This window comes from Oreochromis niloticus, linkage group LG17, assembly GCF_001858045.2.
Source record: "Oreochromis niloticus isolate F11D_XX linkage group LG17, O_niloticus_UMD_NMBU, whole genome shotgun sequence".
NCBI lineage: Eukaryota > Metazoa > Chordata > Actinopteri > Cichliformes > Cichlidae > Oreochromis > Oreochromis niloticus.
The window spans coordinates 16,835,205-16,851,863 of NC_031981.2; the positions used below are offsets into that span (position 1 = coordinate 16,835,205).

At 45.0% G+C, this 16,659-nt stretch overlaps 2 protein-coding genes across 2 annotated transcripts; one reads left to right on the plus strand and one right to left on the minus strand.

Moving 5' to 3' along the window:
- Positions 1 to 10,143, minus strand: LOC100709885 (zinc finger protein 14). The gene is made up of 7 exons (XM_003448087.5): positions 9,770 to 10,143; positions 5,855 to 6,057; positions 5,029 to 5,130; positions 4,794 to 4,889; positions 4,594 to 4,704; positions 4,281 to 4,404; positions 1 to 2,813 (listed from the first exon to the last, which is right to left on the minus strand). The coding sequence occupies exons 1-7, from the start codon at positions 9,795 to 9,797 to the stop codon at positions 193 to 195; spliced, it is 3,285 nt and encodes a 1,094-aa protein (XP_003448135.1). The 5' UTR covers positions 9,798 to 10,143; the 3' UTR covers positions 1 to 192.
- Positions 10,144 to 12,559: 2,416 nt separating this feature from the next.
- Positions 12,560 to 16,213, plus strand: LOC112842686 (uncharacterized). Its single transcript, XM_025899840.1, has 5 exons — positions 12,560 to 12,722; positions 13,372 to 14,683; positions 14,832 to 14,940; positions 15,100 to 15,222; positions 15,983 to 16,213. Exons 1-5 carry the CDS (start codon positions 12,560 to 12,562, stop codon positions 16,211 to 16,213), a joined length of 1,938 nt encoding a protein of 645 aa, XP_025755625.1.
- Positions 16,214 to 16,659: the final 446 nt, after the last annotated feature.

Here is a 16,659-nt window from a genome sequence, read left to right on the forward strand (position 1 = left end):
TAAAATTCAAGTTTTTTTATTGCAGAAAGATTTGCAAGCTGAAAATGTTCATTGGTTTCTGATACACATGTCTTAGAGATCAGTGATATGTTCTTCAGAACATCAGAATGAACAGGAAGCAACAAAAGCACCACCGTTGAAACCGGCCAGAGTGTTTTTGGTGAAGCACCTTGTAAAGAGACATTTGGATTTCTACTGAAACTCTATTCTCACTTCCTCTGTGAAAGATGACTCCACTTTAAATTCGTGAGTGAGCGAGTGTTCACAAAGGGATTTTTTTTGGAGGAACGCTAACCCGCACTCCTCGCATACGTAGCTCTTTGGCTTCCCGGCGTGAGTCCGCCTGTGTTTCTTCATGTGGTAAGACAACCTGAAACCTTTGTCACATATGTCACATTTAAATGGCTTCTCTCCCGTGTGGATCCGCATGTGCGACTTCAAGTAGCCCGACTGGATGAAGGCTTTGCCGCACACTTCGCACTTGTACGGCCGCTCCCCGGTGTGGTACCTGTTGTGGAGCCTGAGCTCGTTGGCGGTCAGGAAGGTCTTCCCGCACACGGTGCACTGGTGCGGCCTCTCTCCTGTGTGGATGAGCTCGTGCCTCTTCAGCGACGTCTCCTTCATGAACTGCTTGCCGCAGCTGTTGCAGGGATACCGGACCCCGATGTGGACTTGCTCCACGTGGTTTGTGAGCTGCAGCTTGGTGCGATACGCCATGTCGCACTGTGTGCAGGCCCACGGCCTCTCCTCCGAGTGCGTTCCCATGTGGACCGTGAGCTCTGAGGCTGAGCGGTAGCACTTCCCGCACTGCCAGCAGAGGAAGGGTTTCTCCCCGGTGTGTTTCCGCTGATGCACCGTCAGACAGTTGGAGGACCTGAACTTCTCCGGGCACATGTTACAAACATAAGGGAACTCTCCTTTATGGATTCTCTGATGAATGGCGAGGTAGGACAGCTGGATGAAGGTTTTGTCACACTGTGGGCAGGGATAGGGCCCGGAGAAGTTGTGCTGCTTCTCGTAGTGTTCCCTCAAGCGTCTCAGTAAAGTGAAAGTCTTGTCGCACATTGTGCACTGCATAGGTCTGTGCATTAGCTTGTGCCTCTCAAAGGCGGCCTCGTTTGCCAGGATCTTCCCACACTCTTTGCAGTACAGGGGATCGTGGATCCTCTGGTGCACTTTGAGCATGGTCATGCTCTTGAACTCTTTCCCGCAGTCATCACATTTCATAATATCCCTCATTTCCAGCTTGCAAACGTTCTCCTGGTGGTCCTTCAAAGCGGACAGGTATTCAAAGTGCTTGCCACAGTTTGAACACCACACTGGGATCTTCAGCGGGGCCCCTTGCTGGAGGTCAGCGCTGCTCGCGTCGCTTTGGCTCGGCCCCGCCCTGTGCTCCTTCTTCCACAAGAATCGACTGGTTTTCTTGTGACAGATGGCGTAAATCTGATGTCTCTTGAGGCCGTGCATGTGTTTGAAGCGCTTCTTGCAGTGGACGCAGTGATATGGCCGGTCGTCCGTGTGACACTGTATGTGCCTGTTCAGGGTTTTGACACTGTCAAACGCTCGAGAGCACACCGGGCACACTTTCAGGCCTTTTTTGGCCACTTTTTGCACAGGCACAGCGGGGGGCTCCTCACATGTGTCTGCGGGAGTGTCCAGATTACTTTCCTGTTTATCGGCGTCTCCAGTCTCCACGCAGTTCTGCGTCAAAGTTTCGGCTTCAGCCAAAATCTGCTCCACCGTCTTGGTCTGCTCCTCTCTGATGCCCTCATGACCGTGAATAATCTGATGCTTCTTTAACGTGTCTTTGTATTTGAAGCCTTTCTCACATGTGACGCAAATAAAGGGACGCTCTTCGGAGTGAGATCGTAAATGCTTTGCGATGTCTGCGGTGCAGGGGAGGATCCTGCTGCAGATGGGACAGACTTTACCCTCCATCGACACCTCCGAAGCTGGCTGCGTATTCGGGCGCTGCACCTCTTTCCTCTTTACCTTCTTCTGCTCTCTGCTTTTACAGATCTCCTTCTGGTGTCTCTTTAAAACATAAGGATTCTTGAATTTCTTCTCACAGAAAGAGCACTTGTATGGGCGATCCTCTGAGTGAGACTTCATGTGCCGCTCCATGTCCACTCGGCGAGCAAAATACTTCCCACACAGAGAGCAGTTTCTGTCTTCTGACATCTCTGAGGTGCTCGGATCCCCTGAGTCTTCCTCTTTACCGCTGTTGTACATCTCCCCCCTTTCGTGGACGCGCATGGTGTGTCTATTCATGTCGTAATGGTCCCTGAATCGTTTGTCGCAGCTGGTGCACTTGTACTTAAGGTCCCGGTTTGCATCGTGAATCTCCTGGTGCCGTCTCATGGCCGCAGCCCGCAGGAAAGTCTTATTGCACACAGGACATGTTTTATTGTTAGGGTATTTTTTCCTTTGTCTCTTAGCCGTCGCTGAGTCTGGATCCTCTTTTAAGGCTCTTCTCTTCAACTCAAGTCTTTTGCTTTGTTTAAGTGGTTGAAAAGCGGCCGGCTTTAAGGCATCACCTGATTCCTCTTGCGTTGCGTCTTCTTCCGTTTCCTCCTCATTTATTACATTTTCTTCTTGGTCATCAACCAAACTGGGCGGCTGTTCGATCTGGATATAGTCCAGCAGCGTCACAGTTTCACCCTCCACCTGGACGGTCATGCAGCTTTCCAGCTGTTCTGATGTGGGCTGTAACTGTATTTGGTCTGGATCGATCACAACCTTCTCCAGCTGAGGAAGGGACAGTGACGACAGGATGCAGTTCCCAAATGAAGATGGAATGGCCTGAGTTTCATCTGAAGGAGAAAGAGAATGCCATTAGCTTTGTTAGTGTCAGAGCTCAAAGAAAAAGTTTGTTGGTGGTAGTGTTGTGCACAATATCACTTTGCTGGTAAAAGGTTCCTGCAGCCTGAGTGGCCTACAGGTACCATTCCATGCTCCTAGCAATGGCAAGGACACAAACAAACAGCAAAACAGCAAAAAATAGAGTGACCACCAAGTGCTAAACCATTCCCTCTTTGGGGGTTGTCTTGCTGTTGCCTCTCCAGTGCACCTGATGGAACTTTCCCCGAAGTTTAACTGAATTGGTGTTATTCTGTGTTAGTCCAAATATTCCTGTAATGTTGTGAGTAGTGTACTTGTGATAATATAAAAGTCCCACGGAGGGACCACAACTCCACCGTCTTGGACCTCAGGAAGCTTCTGTAGTCCTCGTTTGCTCTGCAGTCATAAAGCAGCTCTTAACCTGCTGGATGTTCTGGTTAGAGCTGCCCTCTAGCTGCCCGAAAATGAACTACCATTGCCTACTGCAGTCCAAGATGGTGGAGCTGAATGCTGTTTGACCACACGAGGAGAAACTATGTGGGCCACCTCAGCACTGAAATGGTTCATCAACCAGTGCAGAAATGTGAATTAAGAAGACCTCAGGCTAACTGGTTAGCAGCTTCTGAACTTTCAATATAAGAGCAAGAGGATTTTCCACAGATTAACACAAAGATTCACGAAATATAATTGGAAGATTGTTAATATGACAAAGAAGCCACTACGCTGTGTGTACGAAACAAAGAAACAAAAAAATCTCCTTAGAAATATAATTGACTGCATATATTACTAGACTCTGCAATTTCTTTTTGTTTTTTAAGTGATGGTATACCTCCTGCTTGGTGTATGACTTTGTTTCAGACTCTGTGATTGTGGTGTTGTTTTTTGCGTAGCCATTTGCGTAGCCAAGTGCTACCACCTAATTTTTTTAAGAGCTGGATGTTTTTAGGTATGAATGGTCTGTCTATGACAAATGTTATGAGACTAGTTAGCCAGCAAAGAAGAAAAATGTTCTGACCACCAATTATCGGTTGGTATGCTGCAAAGCAGAGATAAATGTAGTTTTTGTTACATTTCTTCCACAGAAGTAAAAGAGAGTAGAAAGTGGACCATTTAAACTTTAATTATTTTAGTAACAGGTTTGAGGACATTTTAATCTTCTCTCAAATTGAAACATTAATGCTTCATCAGGTTACTTTTTTTGTACAAATAACTTAACTGAAAATAAACTGCAGTACAATCAAACTCTTCTAACCTTTTCCACATGTCTGCGTTCTTTCTAAATACACTTTGCTGCTGTACTGTATGCCAACTGAGATGAGCAGATCATGCCAGAGATCACTACAGCTCAGAGAGCAGCTGGACAGTGTTTGTAGACAGTCCATCACTTCCATTCAGACTACATCAGCAACAATGTGCTCGTGACCCAAGACGAGACTCACCACTCCAGTCGAAATGTCCCAGTGTTGTGTGATATTGCAGAACAGTTTTTAGGTGCTGCAGGTCAGGAACTGAGTGTGCACACTCCTCCAGAGCTGAAGGGACAGCACTGAGCATGGATGCAGTCTAGAGAAGAAATGCAAAAAATACAAATAAAAGGAAATAAAAAGGAAGCCAAGGACAAAAATTCACCATAAACCATCTTCTGACTTGGAAGATTACTTGGAAAATTTGTAATTTTTTAATGCAAACTGGACTTATTTAGGGAAGTTGAATAGTGCTGGAAAGGCCACTTTGCCACACTCATTCTAGTACCTGTTGAATATCTGGAACTGGAAGAAGCTTCTCCAATCTGGACAGGAAGTCCAGCATTAAAACCTGAATAGCACCGTCATATTCAGGCCCAAAGTCAGTAGGGAAAACATGCTGAGGGTGGAAAAAAATGTGTATTATATATTCTGTTTCTCTATTATTAGATAGGATACATGAGTTTGACAGCACATGATGTTGCAAACCTGGAAGAACTTGTCCTTCTCTTCAGGATCCTTCAACAACAATTCAACCTGATCCACAAAGTTGGACTCTGGAAACTCAACATCTGCAAAAGACGGCTGGAAAAAAAAAAATCAAAAAGAAAAAATCACAAGCTGCAATTTAGGAAGAAAAAGAAAAAAAAATAAATAATTGGAGGGAAAATATGACAAGGCTGCTGGCCTACAGGACACTTGTTTTTCTTTTAAAGGATCTAACCTGTGCTGCCCAAGTCGACACGAGGGCCTTGATCCTGTTCAGGTGCATCTCGATGGTTTCCCTGTCCGTTATCTGCTCGGCCCGACACAATTCAAGAACAACCTGAAACAAGATTTTATTAATTAAAAAAACATTAACAAAGTCCAACTACAGCAGGGACTCTCCTGGCTTAGAACAGGCCTGATTAAACAAGGCAGCAAACAGTCAGCACACCGCATTTCCCTGATTACTGTAACCATTACTAAAAACAACACACACACACACACACACACACACACACACACACACACACACACACACACACACACACACCACACACACACACACACACACACACACACACACACACACACACACACACACACACACACACACAGGATTGACCTGTGCTCCATGTTTGGGAAGGATTTCAAAAAATGATCATTATCAGTATTATACATGACTATAATGTAAAAATGAACAGCTGTACAACTACATAACAATTAAAGAGATACATTTTAGAGTCCCCCAACCCAAAAAATCTCCAGTTCTCTCACCATGCAGCACTTCATCATCTGGTGAACTCACTCAGTTTTATTTAGGGAAGCTACTAGAACTGGTCTGCATGCTTTAATGTTACACAAGCAATAGTTTTTGTACTGTACATTGCTACAGCACAGCACAAGTAACACTGTTTCCACTCTTCTTAGAAAGAATGCAATTCAGAAAGATAGGTGATGGTGTTGATCTCTAAAGAGCTGTTAGTCTCCAGTGACTTCAATCAAGTGCCCCAAAGATTCCTCTAAACCTCGCCTATGGCAGCCACTCTTCCACAAGAGGGACTTACCCGTGCTCTGAGTCCCAGGAGGAGCTGAGCTTTCTGATCTGCGTTCAGCAGGTCAGGCACGATTTCTATGACCGTGCTGATGAACTCCTCCACCATCCCGTAGTCGTGTACGCTTCCCCTCTGCACGACGTGCCACATGGCCGCAGATACCAGGCGCAGAGGAGGTATGAAGAGGCGAAGAGATGGCAACAGGAGAGGTGGATCTGGAAAATATTTGTACAATATTTAAAAAGTTACTCATTGTAAATTAAATTATTCTGGAGCCTTTCAAAATAAACAAACTATCAAGAGAATGTGAAAAAGCAACTGTTTTGACTTTATGACGAAATATCTCTGCACTCTGTGCTCAAGATTGAAAGTGGATTAAGTCCCGGAGGGGATGAAGGAGCAGATGTTGAAGGCTGTGGTTAAAGTGGTCCCAGATAGAAATCCTGCTCCGTTACAAAGAAAAGAAGTTAGAAGCTTGGGGCATAGCCAGAATAGTTTTCCACCTGTGAAGGGAACTCTTAAAGTGAAGTAAAACACGATGATGCTGACCACTTCGTGTGGATTAGTGGTTATAACAGGGTGGAGGCGTAAGGTTGCACTAGATTAATGTTGTGCTCTCCACTGGCCGTTACACTAATTGTTTGACAAAAACAGATCAGACGAGGTGCAACTCTAACGCTGTTATGCAAACACAGAGAGAAAGAGAGACAGCGGAGTCTATTTCCACTTTCCACATGAATGAAAGGCCATAAATGCTGAAGATCACTGAATCAAGGTCAACTGCATTCACATGAAGTAACACATTATATACAGTGCTGTGAAAAAAAAACAAAAAAAAAAAACAAGTCACCCCTCATTTGTTTACATTTTGGCAGGAAAAAGGGAAATAGTGATTTGTTGAAACATGTGCAAACATAAATAGAAATATATATATATATATATATATATATATATATATATATATATATATACATGAGACAAAATAAGAGTTGGTACTAGAGCAGGGCGATATGACCAAAAATATTTATCACGATATACATTTGAAAATTTGCGATAACGATATAACTGACGATATAATTGACACTAGACAAAATACTTTACAACTCCACAACTTTATTAGTGCAAAAAACCCCATCAATGTATTTTCACTTAAACAAGCAGCTGTTTTTTTTATGTGCATTAAAGTTATATAAAAATTTAACAGTGCAAATTCCTTGCTGACAGTTTAACCAAAAGGCATTTCCAGTGGAAATTGGCCGACATATCCTCAGCATAACCATGTAGAATATCCACAAAACTTAAAAAGAGGTTATACACACACAATACGGTAATATTATGTTGAAGCACAGTAGTATCACTCCGCGAGGCTCCTGCCTACGATAGCCGTAATGCTCCGACAATCCATCAAGCGGTGCGACTTCGTAACTTAGCAAAGTCGTACTGAAACATTTGACAGATTTTCGAGCGCCGTGTACCACATAAAATCGTTTCGAGGTCAGTAAACACAACCAAAATTCACACATAAGGCACACGGGATTATAAGGGGCACTGACGATTTTCAGAAAAATCAAAGGATTGATTTTAAGTGTGCCGTATTTTCCAAACAACACGGTAATAACGACGGCCCGCTAGCATACTCTACCAAAAATAGTGCTTTGTTGTGTGTCTGACGGACGAAAGCTAAACCAGTTCCACACCACTAAAGTTGCAGCATTTTTACAAACACATTCTGGTTCTTTCCACTTTCGCTCTTCTCATTCTGCGTCGCCGCCATGTGCGTATGTAAACATAGGCACTGCGCATGCGCGTTTTACCCATATTCTATCGCGATATTTCATTTTCCTATCGTTGCCCAAAATTACACCGGTGTTACAGTGAACGGTATGATATAGCCCAGCCCTAGTTGGTACAAGCCTGAACGTGAGCATTTGGTAAACTGGTATCGCCTTTATTCTTCAACACATCCTGAACTGTCTCAGAGAAGATTCCTTGTCATTTCTTTAGTCTTCAGGATTAGTTCTCCAGGCTTCTTGGAGGACGTTAAAAGCTCTTCTTTGGATGTCAGCCATCTTTAAATGATCCCACATTGCTCCAATAATGTTGCAATCCAAACTCACGGCCTGTCTGAGGCCAATCCATGACCGATAGTGTGCACATCACTGTGTTTGGGATCATTTTTCATGATTAAAAATGAGGCATCTCCCAATCAGATGTCTTCTAGATGGCATTACATGGTGATTTAGCATACCTCAGCCCTTCCCTTCATTAAGAATGACTTCTCAACAACCAACCTTCCACTGAGGTGAAGAGCAGATGGATCATCTGATGAGCAAGGTGCATCTATTGTCAGGCCTTTGCAGGATTTTCTTCCTGTTTCTTCAGGACTTACTATTTTATGTTGTCACACTGTGTTATCACTGTGAACTACTGATGTGTTTATGTCACTGGCTGCTAGTAAAAGTGACTGAATTAGTTATTTGCTAAATAGCCTCTTAAGTATAGATGAAACACTGGTTCATCCCTTGAGTTAGAAGCCTTTCTTGTGCTGGAATAATTCATAATAGCTCAAAATAAAAATTTTTTTAAAAATGCTGTCAGGTACAAGGACTGGACTGTAAAAGAAAAGCACCCAATGTCCAAACAAGAGCTTTAAAGATCTTCAGAAAGTCTGGAGAACTACTGATCAAGAACAGTTGATCAATAGTTCAAACTATCACAAAGAATTACAAGAAAGTCTGGATTTGGGAGAAATATACAAAGTAATGAGAGGTGGCTCAAAACTTTTACACAGTGACGTACAACTGAAGTGAATCTCACTAAGTTTGCAATTGAGAGCTTTGGTGTGTTGTGTCAAAAGCGATCGTCTTCCAAAAAGTGATTTGGGGTATGTGCCAAAAAACGAGCATGGGAATTTAAAATGTTGTTAGTCTGTCAACATACGTCAAACATATTGCTCATTAATGATGTGAAGTCACTGAGAGCCAGTAAGAATTTTCCTGTTGCAAGGTAGATCCAGGTTAAATGTCTCATTAATATTAAAAATCTCTTTCAAGAGAGATCTGGCCAAGAGGACAGCAGAAATTTCAACAGGTTTAACATCACAGTTGTATAAACAAACCAAAAGAACTAGATTTATTATAAATATAGATACAATAAAGCAGACAAAGATGATTTCTTTATTTTATATATAATTCCTTTAAGTAAAGATATCAGAAAATAAATAAACAATACAACAACAACAACGAAACAGAAATATCTGCCACACTTTGGCACAACAGGGTCCTCAGGTGGGTCTAGGCACTGGGAGTTTAGGCTCTCTGATACGGCTACCCCCTAGATACATTCACAGGCTAACAAGAGCGTCGTAATTATGATACACCAGACATGAGCGCCTCAACCAGATGGTAAATACGGCTGTGATAGCCCGGGCTCTCTAATGAGGAAAACTTAGGGACTGTAAAAGTACATGTACACATCAACACACTATTTTTCTTTTGAATAACAATATATAAACGGCGTTCCTCATGATATATTTAATGTTTATTCGACTTTCATACATTAGCTGTCATAACGCTTCGCTACTCTGGTTAAAGCCCCCGAAGGCAGCATCTGTCGCTGTTACAGTTAGCAACCGAAATTAGCACTAACTGATGCCAACCCCCTGCTGCTAGTTAACCGCCCCTGCCCGCTACATTGAAGCATGCAGTCATAAAATAACCGAAAGCGTTGTTAGATAACTATCTTCGCTGACGCTGAGCTCCCTCCACTAACCACCGCACGCAGCAGCTCCCTGGCGCTGTAACGTAGCACAACGCTACCGCCATCTCAGAGCGGGGTACGCCATGTTCAAAATCGGGCGCACACACACAAAAAGAAAAGCCAATAACTCGTTGCGACAGATAAATCTTTACACTCACGTTAGCTTACCGTTATTAACATGTCGTGGGCTCTCCATGTTGTCTCAAAAAGCGCTCAAGCGAATAAGCAAATCAACTCGGGGTTGTTGTGAGTTGCAGTCCGCCGGACCCTGCGGTGCAAGTTGCCGGGGAGGAAGGGCGGCTCGACGATCTGGTAGAAACGCGCAGGCGTACTCAACACATTAAGTTTTGCTGGTTATTACTCAGTAGCGTCAGTCTGTTGCTGTTTTGTGTCTTCTCATACGACCTGCTAGGACACATCTTCTGTTACGTTCGGTGACAGAAGCACATGTATGATAAACCTACAAAACTTGCGATTTTCTTCTTCTGCTTCTTACAAAGCTAACATGTCCGTCTTCTTCGCCTGTGCATGTCAGGATCACACGATGGCTGATCGCTGCCCTCTAGAGGCGTTTTAAGGAACTGTATCCAAACTGTGGTGTATTCATAATTGTCAAATCAAATCAAATCAAATCAAATCACTTTTATTGTCACGTCACATGTGCAGGTACACTGGTACAGTACATGCGAGTGAAATTCTTGTGTGCGAGCTTCACAAGCAACAGAGTTGTGCAAAAATACAATAACGTAAAACAAGCAAAATATAAGAATGGCTAGATCTGAGTGTAATAAATATATGTACAATATAAGAGTGTATGCATTACTGGATGTGTATACTAAATATGTTTTTGTTTTTTTGTTTTTTTACGTGTGTGTGTGTGTGTATACATATTTTACAAATTAAATAGATTAAACAATAAAATAAAATATATAAAATATACAGAGGTTGGTAGTTGAGACATGTGCAAAACAAGTGGCATTTATATACAGTGTGGAGTGCATAATGTTGTTGAATGTGGGTGAGGTGTCTATGAAGTGTTCAGCAGTCTGATGGCCTGATATAAAAAGCTGTCTCTCAGTCTGCTGGTACAGGACCGGATGCTGCAGAACCTCCTTCCTGATGGAAGTAGTCCGAAGAGTTTATGACTGGGGTGACTGGAGTCCTTGATGATCCTCCCCGCTTTCCTCAGGCACCGCTTCCTGTAGATGTCCTGGAGGGAGGGAAGCTCACCTCCAATTATTCTTTCAGCATACTGCACCACTCTCTGGAGAGCTTTGCGGTTGTAAGCGGTGCTGTTGCCGTACCAGGTGGTGATGCATCCAGTGAGGATGCTCTCAATGGCACAGCAATAGAAGGTCCTGAGGATGCGGGGGCTCATGCCGAATCTTTTCAGTCTCCTGAGAAAGAAGAGGCACTGCTGCGCCTTCTTCACTGTTTTGTTTGTGTGTACCGACCACGTGAGATCCTCGGCCAGATGTACACCAAGGAAGCGGAAGCTGCTCACTCTCTCCACAGCAGCGCCGTTGATGGTGATGGGGGTGTGTACTTCTCTGCACCTCCGGAAGTCCACTATCAACTCCTTTGTCTTTGTGACGTTGAGGGTGAGATGGTTGTCTTGACACCAGTGGGTCAGGGCGCTGACCTCCTCCCTGTAGGCCGTCTCATCACCGTTGGTGATAAGACCCACCACTGTAGTGTCATCCGCAAACTTCACAATGATGTTGGAGTTTCTAGTGGCCGTGCAGTCGTAGGTGTAGAGTGAGTACAGGAGAGGGCTCAGTACACACCCCTGTGGAGCACCAGTGTTCAGTGTGATGGGGGATGAGGTGATGCTGCCCAGCCTGACTACTTGGCGTCTGTCAGTCAGGAAGTTAAGGATCCAGCTGCAGAGGGAGCTGCTCAGTCCTAGATCCTACAGTTTCCTGTCCAGCTTCGAGGGAACGATGGTGTTGAATGCTGAGCTGTAATCTACAAACAGCATTCTCACATACGTGTCTCTCTTCTCCAGGTGTGACAGGGCAGTATGTAGTGTCAGGGCTATGGCATCATCAGTGGACCTGTTGTGGCGGTATGCGAATTGTAGAGGGTCCAGTGAGTCGGGTAGCGCAGAGCAAACGAAGTCCCTGACCAGCTTCTCGAAGCATTTGCTCACGATGGGGGTCAGGGCTACAGGTCGCCAGTCGTTCAATGAGGAAATGGTGGAGGATTTGGGTACAGGGACGATGGTGGCCATTTTGAAGCAGGCTGGGACTACAGACAGAGAGAGGGAAAGGTTGAAGATGTGTGTATACACTCCAGCCAGCTGAGCCGCGCATGACTTGAGGACGTGGCCGGGAATCCCGTCCGGACCAGTAGCTTTGCGCGCGTTCACCTTCCTGAAGCACTTCCGCACATCCTCCTCAGACACAGTGTGCGCACTGACGTCATCCGGGGTGCGCACACTGTCCGGTCTCATGGTGTTCGCTGTGTCGAATCTAGCGTAGAATACGTTTAGATCCTCACACAGAGAGGCTGTGGTCTGCGGTGTGCTGGTTTTCCCTCTAAAGTCTGCGATCATGTTTAGTCCCTGCCACATACTCCGAGGGTTGTCAAACTGTTGCTCCATCCTGTCCCTGTACTCACGTTTGGCTGCTTTGATCGTCTTCCGGAGTTGGTAATGTGCATGTTTGTAGTCCGATGTGTTCGCGGAGGCAAAAGCGGAGCTCCGTGTCTCTGGTACATTTGTTGTATGGGCAGTATGTGTTCATTGTTTGATTGTGTAATTACGTGTTACGCACTGGCAATGCATGCCGGGAGACGGTAATACAGGAAGTAAAGAGTTGGTCTTACCGCACACAGTGGCCCCGCGTACTTATTCAGATTCAGAGTAAGAATCACACATGGTGTCAGAAGTGCTGTGTGACTTGTGAGACTCCATACATCTGCCGAGTGTGAGGAGAAGGGGAAGGTGGAAACGAAATGCCGAATGACGACGCAGATGATCGTCCGAGGGCAGGAGTTAGCACCGCGGCTAGCACTCCCAGCGCTACGTTTAGCATCCAACCACCGGAGCCCTTTGATTTTTCTAAACCACACGAATGGACAAGATGGGTCCGTCGCTTCGAGAGATTCCGTCAGGCAAGTAATCTGTCTGCGAACTCGGAGGAAAATCAAGTGAACACTCTCATATATTGTATGGGAGACGAAGCGGATGACGTCCTGAGAGGACTAAAGTGATGTAGACCAGCGGGACTATGCTAAAGTGAGAGACAGCTTCCACAACTTTTTCACTGTCAGGAAAAATGTTGTTTATGAGTGCGCACGTTTCAATATGCACAAACAAGAGCCGAATGAGACTGTTGATGCATTCATGACTGCCTTGCATGCATTAGCAGAGCACTGTAACTACGGACCGCTCCACGATGAGCTGATAAGAGACAGAATAGTAGTGGGCTTGGCCGACACGAGACTGTCTGAGCGCATGCAGATGGAAAAAGACTTGGACTTGGATAAAGCTATAAATATGGCCAGGCAGTCAGAAGAAATCAAAAAGCAACAGTCAGCTTTGAGAAGTGAAACAAACGTAATGCAAGTAAATGCGAAAACAGTTGACAGAGTGATACAAAAGCACGACAAAACAAAGTTCAACATGTTCAAAAATAAAACTGTCAAAACACAACAGCAATATAACAAGAGACAAAGTAATAAATGCTAGAAGTGCGGAGGCTCTCCACATCCGAAACCCGAGTGCCCAGCAAATGATGCAAAATGTCATTTATGCGGGAAAAAAGGTCACTACCAGCTCGTCTGCAGACAAAGCAAGACAGTGCAAAGTATTGAGGAGGAAGAGGAGCAAGGTTTCTTCCTAGGCTCAGTTTCCAGTGATGGCCAGGCGTGGACAGCCATCATACAAGTGAAAGATGCAAAAATCACTTTCAAACTGGATACTGGAGCAGATGTGACTGTAATAGCTGACTCGGACTTATCAAAGATTTTTGCTAACGAACACAGACCAGTTCTCCAGCAGCCAGAAAAACCTTTGTTAGGCCCTGGAAAAACACCACTGGACATTGCAGGTTTTACAAAGCTACAGCTCAACTACGGAGCAAAACAGACAACAGAGAAGGTCTATGTTGTAAGAAACCTGAGCACTGCACTGCTAGGCCTGCCCGCCATCACGGCTCTTGGCCTGCTGGTGCGAGTTGACGCGGTTTCAATGGACACTCTGACGACTACTTACCCTAAACTTTGCAATGGTCTAGGGAAAGTGCAGCGAGCCTATCACATTAAACTCAAACCGAACGCTGTGCCATACTCGCTCAAAACTTCGCTTCCTCTGCCTCTAATGGGAAGAGTAAAGGAGGAACTCCAACGAATGGAAGAGCTTGGTGTCATTACCCGAGTTGAGGAACCAACGGATTGGTGTGCCGGCATGGTTGTTGTTCCAAAGAAAAACAGCCCTAGGCTGAGACTTTGTGTAGACTTTACTGGACTAAATGAGTATGTGTGCAGGGAAAAATATGTGCTGCCATCGGTTGAACAAAGTCTCGGAATGCTTGCAGGAGCCAAAGTGTTTAGCAAACTGGATGCCAACATGGGCTTCTGGCAGATTCCTCTGTCCGATGAGTCTGCCAAACTCACCACCTTCATCACACCCTTTGGGCGGTTCCATTTTAACCGCCTACCGTTTGGGATCAACTCAGCGCCCGAACACTTACAGCGCATGATGGTGGAGGTCATCGAGGGTCTCGAAGGAGTGGTGTGTCACATTGATGATGTGTTGGTGTGGGGATGTAACCATCAGGAGCATGATTCCCATCTCCATGCTACACTGCAAAGATTGGAAAAAGCAGGCATAACGCTGAATGTTGAAAAATGCGAGCTCTCCCAGAGCAAGGTTGCTTTCTTGGGTCACATCATAGCGGATACAGGAATCAGTCCTGACCCGAAGAAAATGGAGGCAATTACAGAAATGACAGAGCCAACTAATGTGTCAGAGTTGCGCAGTTTTCTGGGCATGGTGAATCAAGTGGGCAAGTTCATCCCCCATTTAGCTGAAAAAAACAAAGCCCTGCGAGATCTTCTTTCCAAAAAGAACACATGGTACTGGGGAACTGACCAAGCGAGAGCTTTCAAAACATTACGAGATGCCCTGACCCCACCCCAAGTGCTCGCAATGTATGACCCCAACAGAGACATTAAAGTATCAGCAGATGCTTCATTCTATGGTCTCGGAGGCGTTCTTTTGCAGCTGTGGGAAGAAGGATGGCGACCAGTGGCGTATGCTTCGAGGTCCCTTTCTCCCACAGAACAACGATACGCACAAGTGGAAAAAGAGGCACTGGCGTCTACATGGGCATGTGAGCATTTTCGTGATTTACCTGATTGGTAAACATTTTTGTCTCGAAACGGACCACAAACCTCTCGTTTCCTTACTGGGAGGACAAGCTCTGGATCTCTTGCCACCCAGGATCCAGCGATTCAGAATGAGACTCATGCGTTACTCGTACACTGTGCAGTACGCCCCAGGGAAATCAGATACTTTGTCCCGCTCACCCCTGAAAAAACCAATGAACATGTCAGACAAAGAGCTGATGGAAAGCACAGACATATATGTGAACAGTATTGTGGCAAACATGGCTGTCAGTTCATCATATATGCAAACACTGAAGGAACAACTGAAAAGCAACAGTGTGTGTGCTCGCGTCATGGACATGTGCACCGAAGGCTGGCCAGAACATGCAAAACAAGAGCCTTTACTGCGAAATTACTGGCCTGACCAAGCCACGCTCACTGTTGAAGACGGGCTTTTGCTAAAAGACACACGGTTTGTCATTCCTTCAGCAATGAGAAACGAGGTGCTGGAAAAACTACACGAAGGACACCAAGGTGTTGTAAAATGTAAAGCTCGTGCACACCAAACAGTGTGGTGGCCCGGGCTGAGTCAACAAATCTCTGAGATGGTGCTCAAGTGCAAAACGTGTATTCAAGAAAGACACAATAACAGTGAGCCACTCATGCCAACAGAATACCCTGCCCGCCCATGGCAGAGAGTGGGCACAGATCTTTTCGAGCTGGGAGGGAAACTTACCTTCTCGCTGTTGACTATCACTCTAGATTTGTTGAGATTGCTTTGTTAAACAGAACAAAATCAATCGATGTCATTACTCACCTGAAATCTTTCTTTGCCCGTCATGGCATCCCAGAGGTCCTCATGTCTGATAATGGGCCGCAGTATTCAGGTCAAACCTTTACAGACTTCGCGGCAGCATACGGCTTTAAACACATCACAAGCAGCCCCAAGTTTCCGCAAAGTAATGGAGAAGCAGAACGTGCTGTGCAGACTGTAAAAAATCTTCTGAAAAAAGCAGCTGATCCTTATCTAGCTCTTCTTGCCTATAGAGCTACACCACTGCAGTCCGGATACAGCCCCGCAGAGCTTTTAATGGGCAGACGTCTGCGAACCACACTGCCGATACTTCCATCACAGCTGGAGCCTACACTGCCGGACGACGCACTGCTCGCTCAAAAGGAAAGGGAGAAGAGGATGATGGACATGGCAAACTTCAACAGGCGCCACCGTGCAAAACCTTTATGCAGCCTGTCCCCAGGAGAGCAATTTTGGGTGACTGATGTCAAAACTGCAGGCACTGTTATCCAAAATCACTCTACACCCCGATCATACACAGTGGAGTTACCACAAGGGACTGTGAGGCGTAATTTGATTCCTTTAAGTTCACCAGTGCATGAACCTACTAATGTGCCTGTGTTGCAGAAGCCTCAAACACCCAGTGTGATCCCTGCTACACCTGTTAACACTGATGTTGTCAGAACCAAGTCAGGGAGGGCAATAGTTAAACCTAAAAAGTTAGATCTGTAAGAGAAAAAAAGAGTTGTTGTTATATAACTGTGTTATAATGATTTTGTAGAGCACAGTAAAATAAATCTAAAAGAGTTGTCAAAAACAAAAGGTTAAAATGTAATGCAGATTGTTTGCCAGATGTTCTTGTATGGCTTTGAAAAAGAGAAAAAGAAAGAATCAAAAGGTAGTCTGGTCGAAAGTTCTGTCCTGAGAAAAG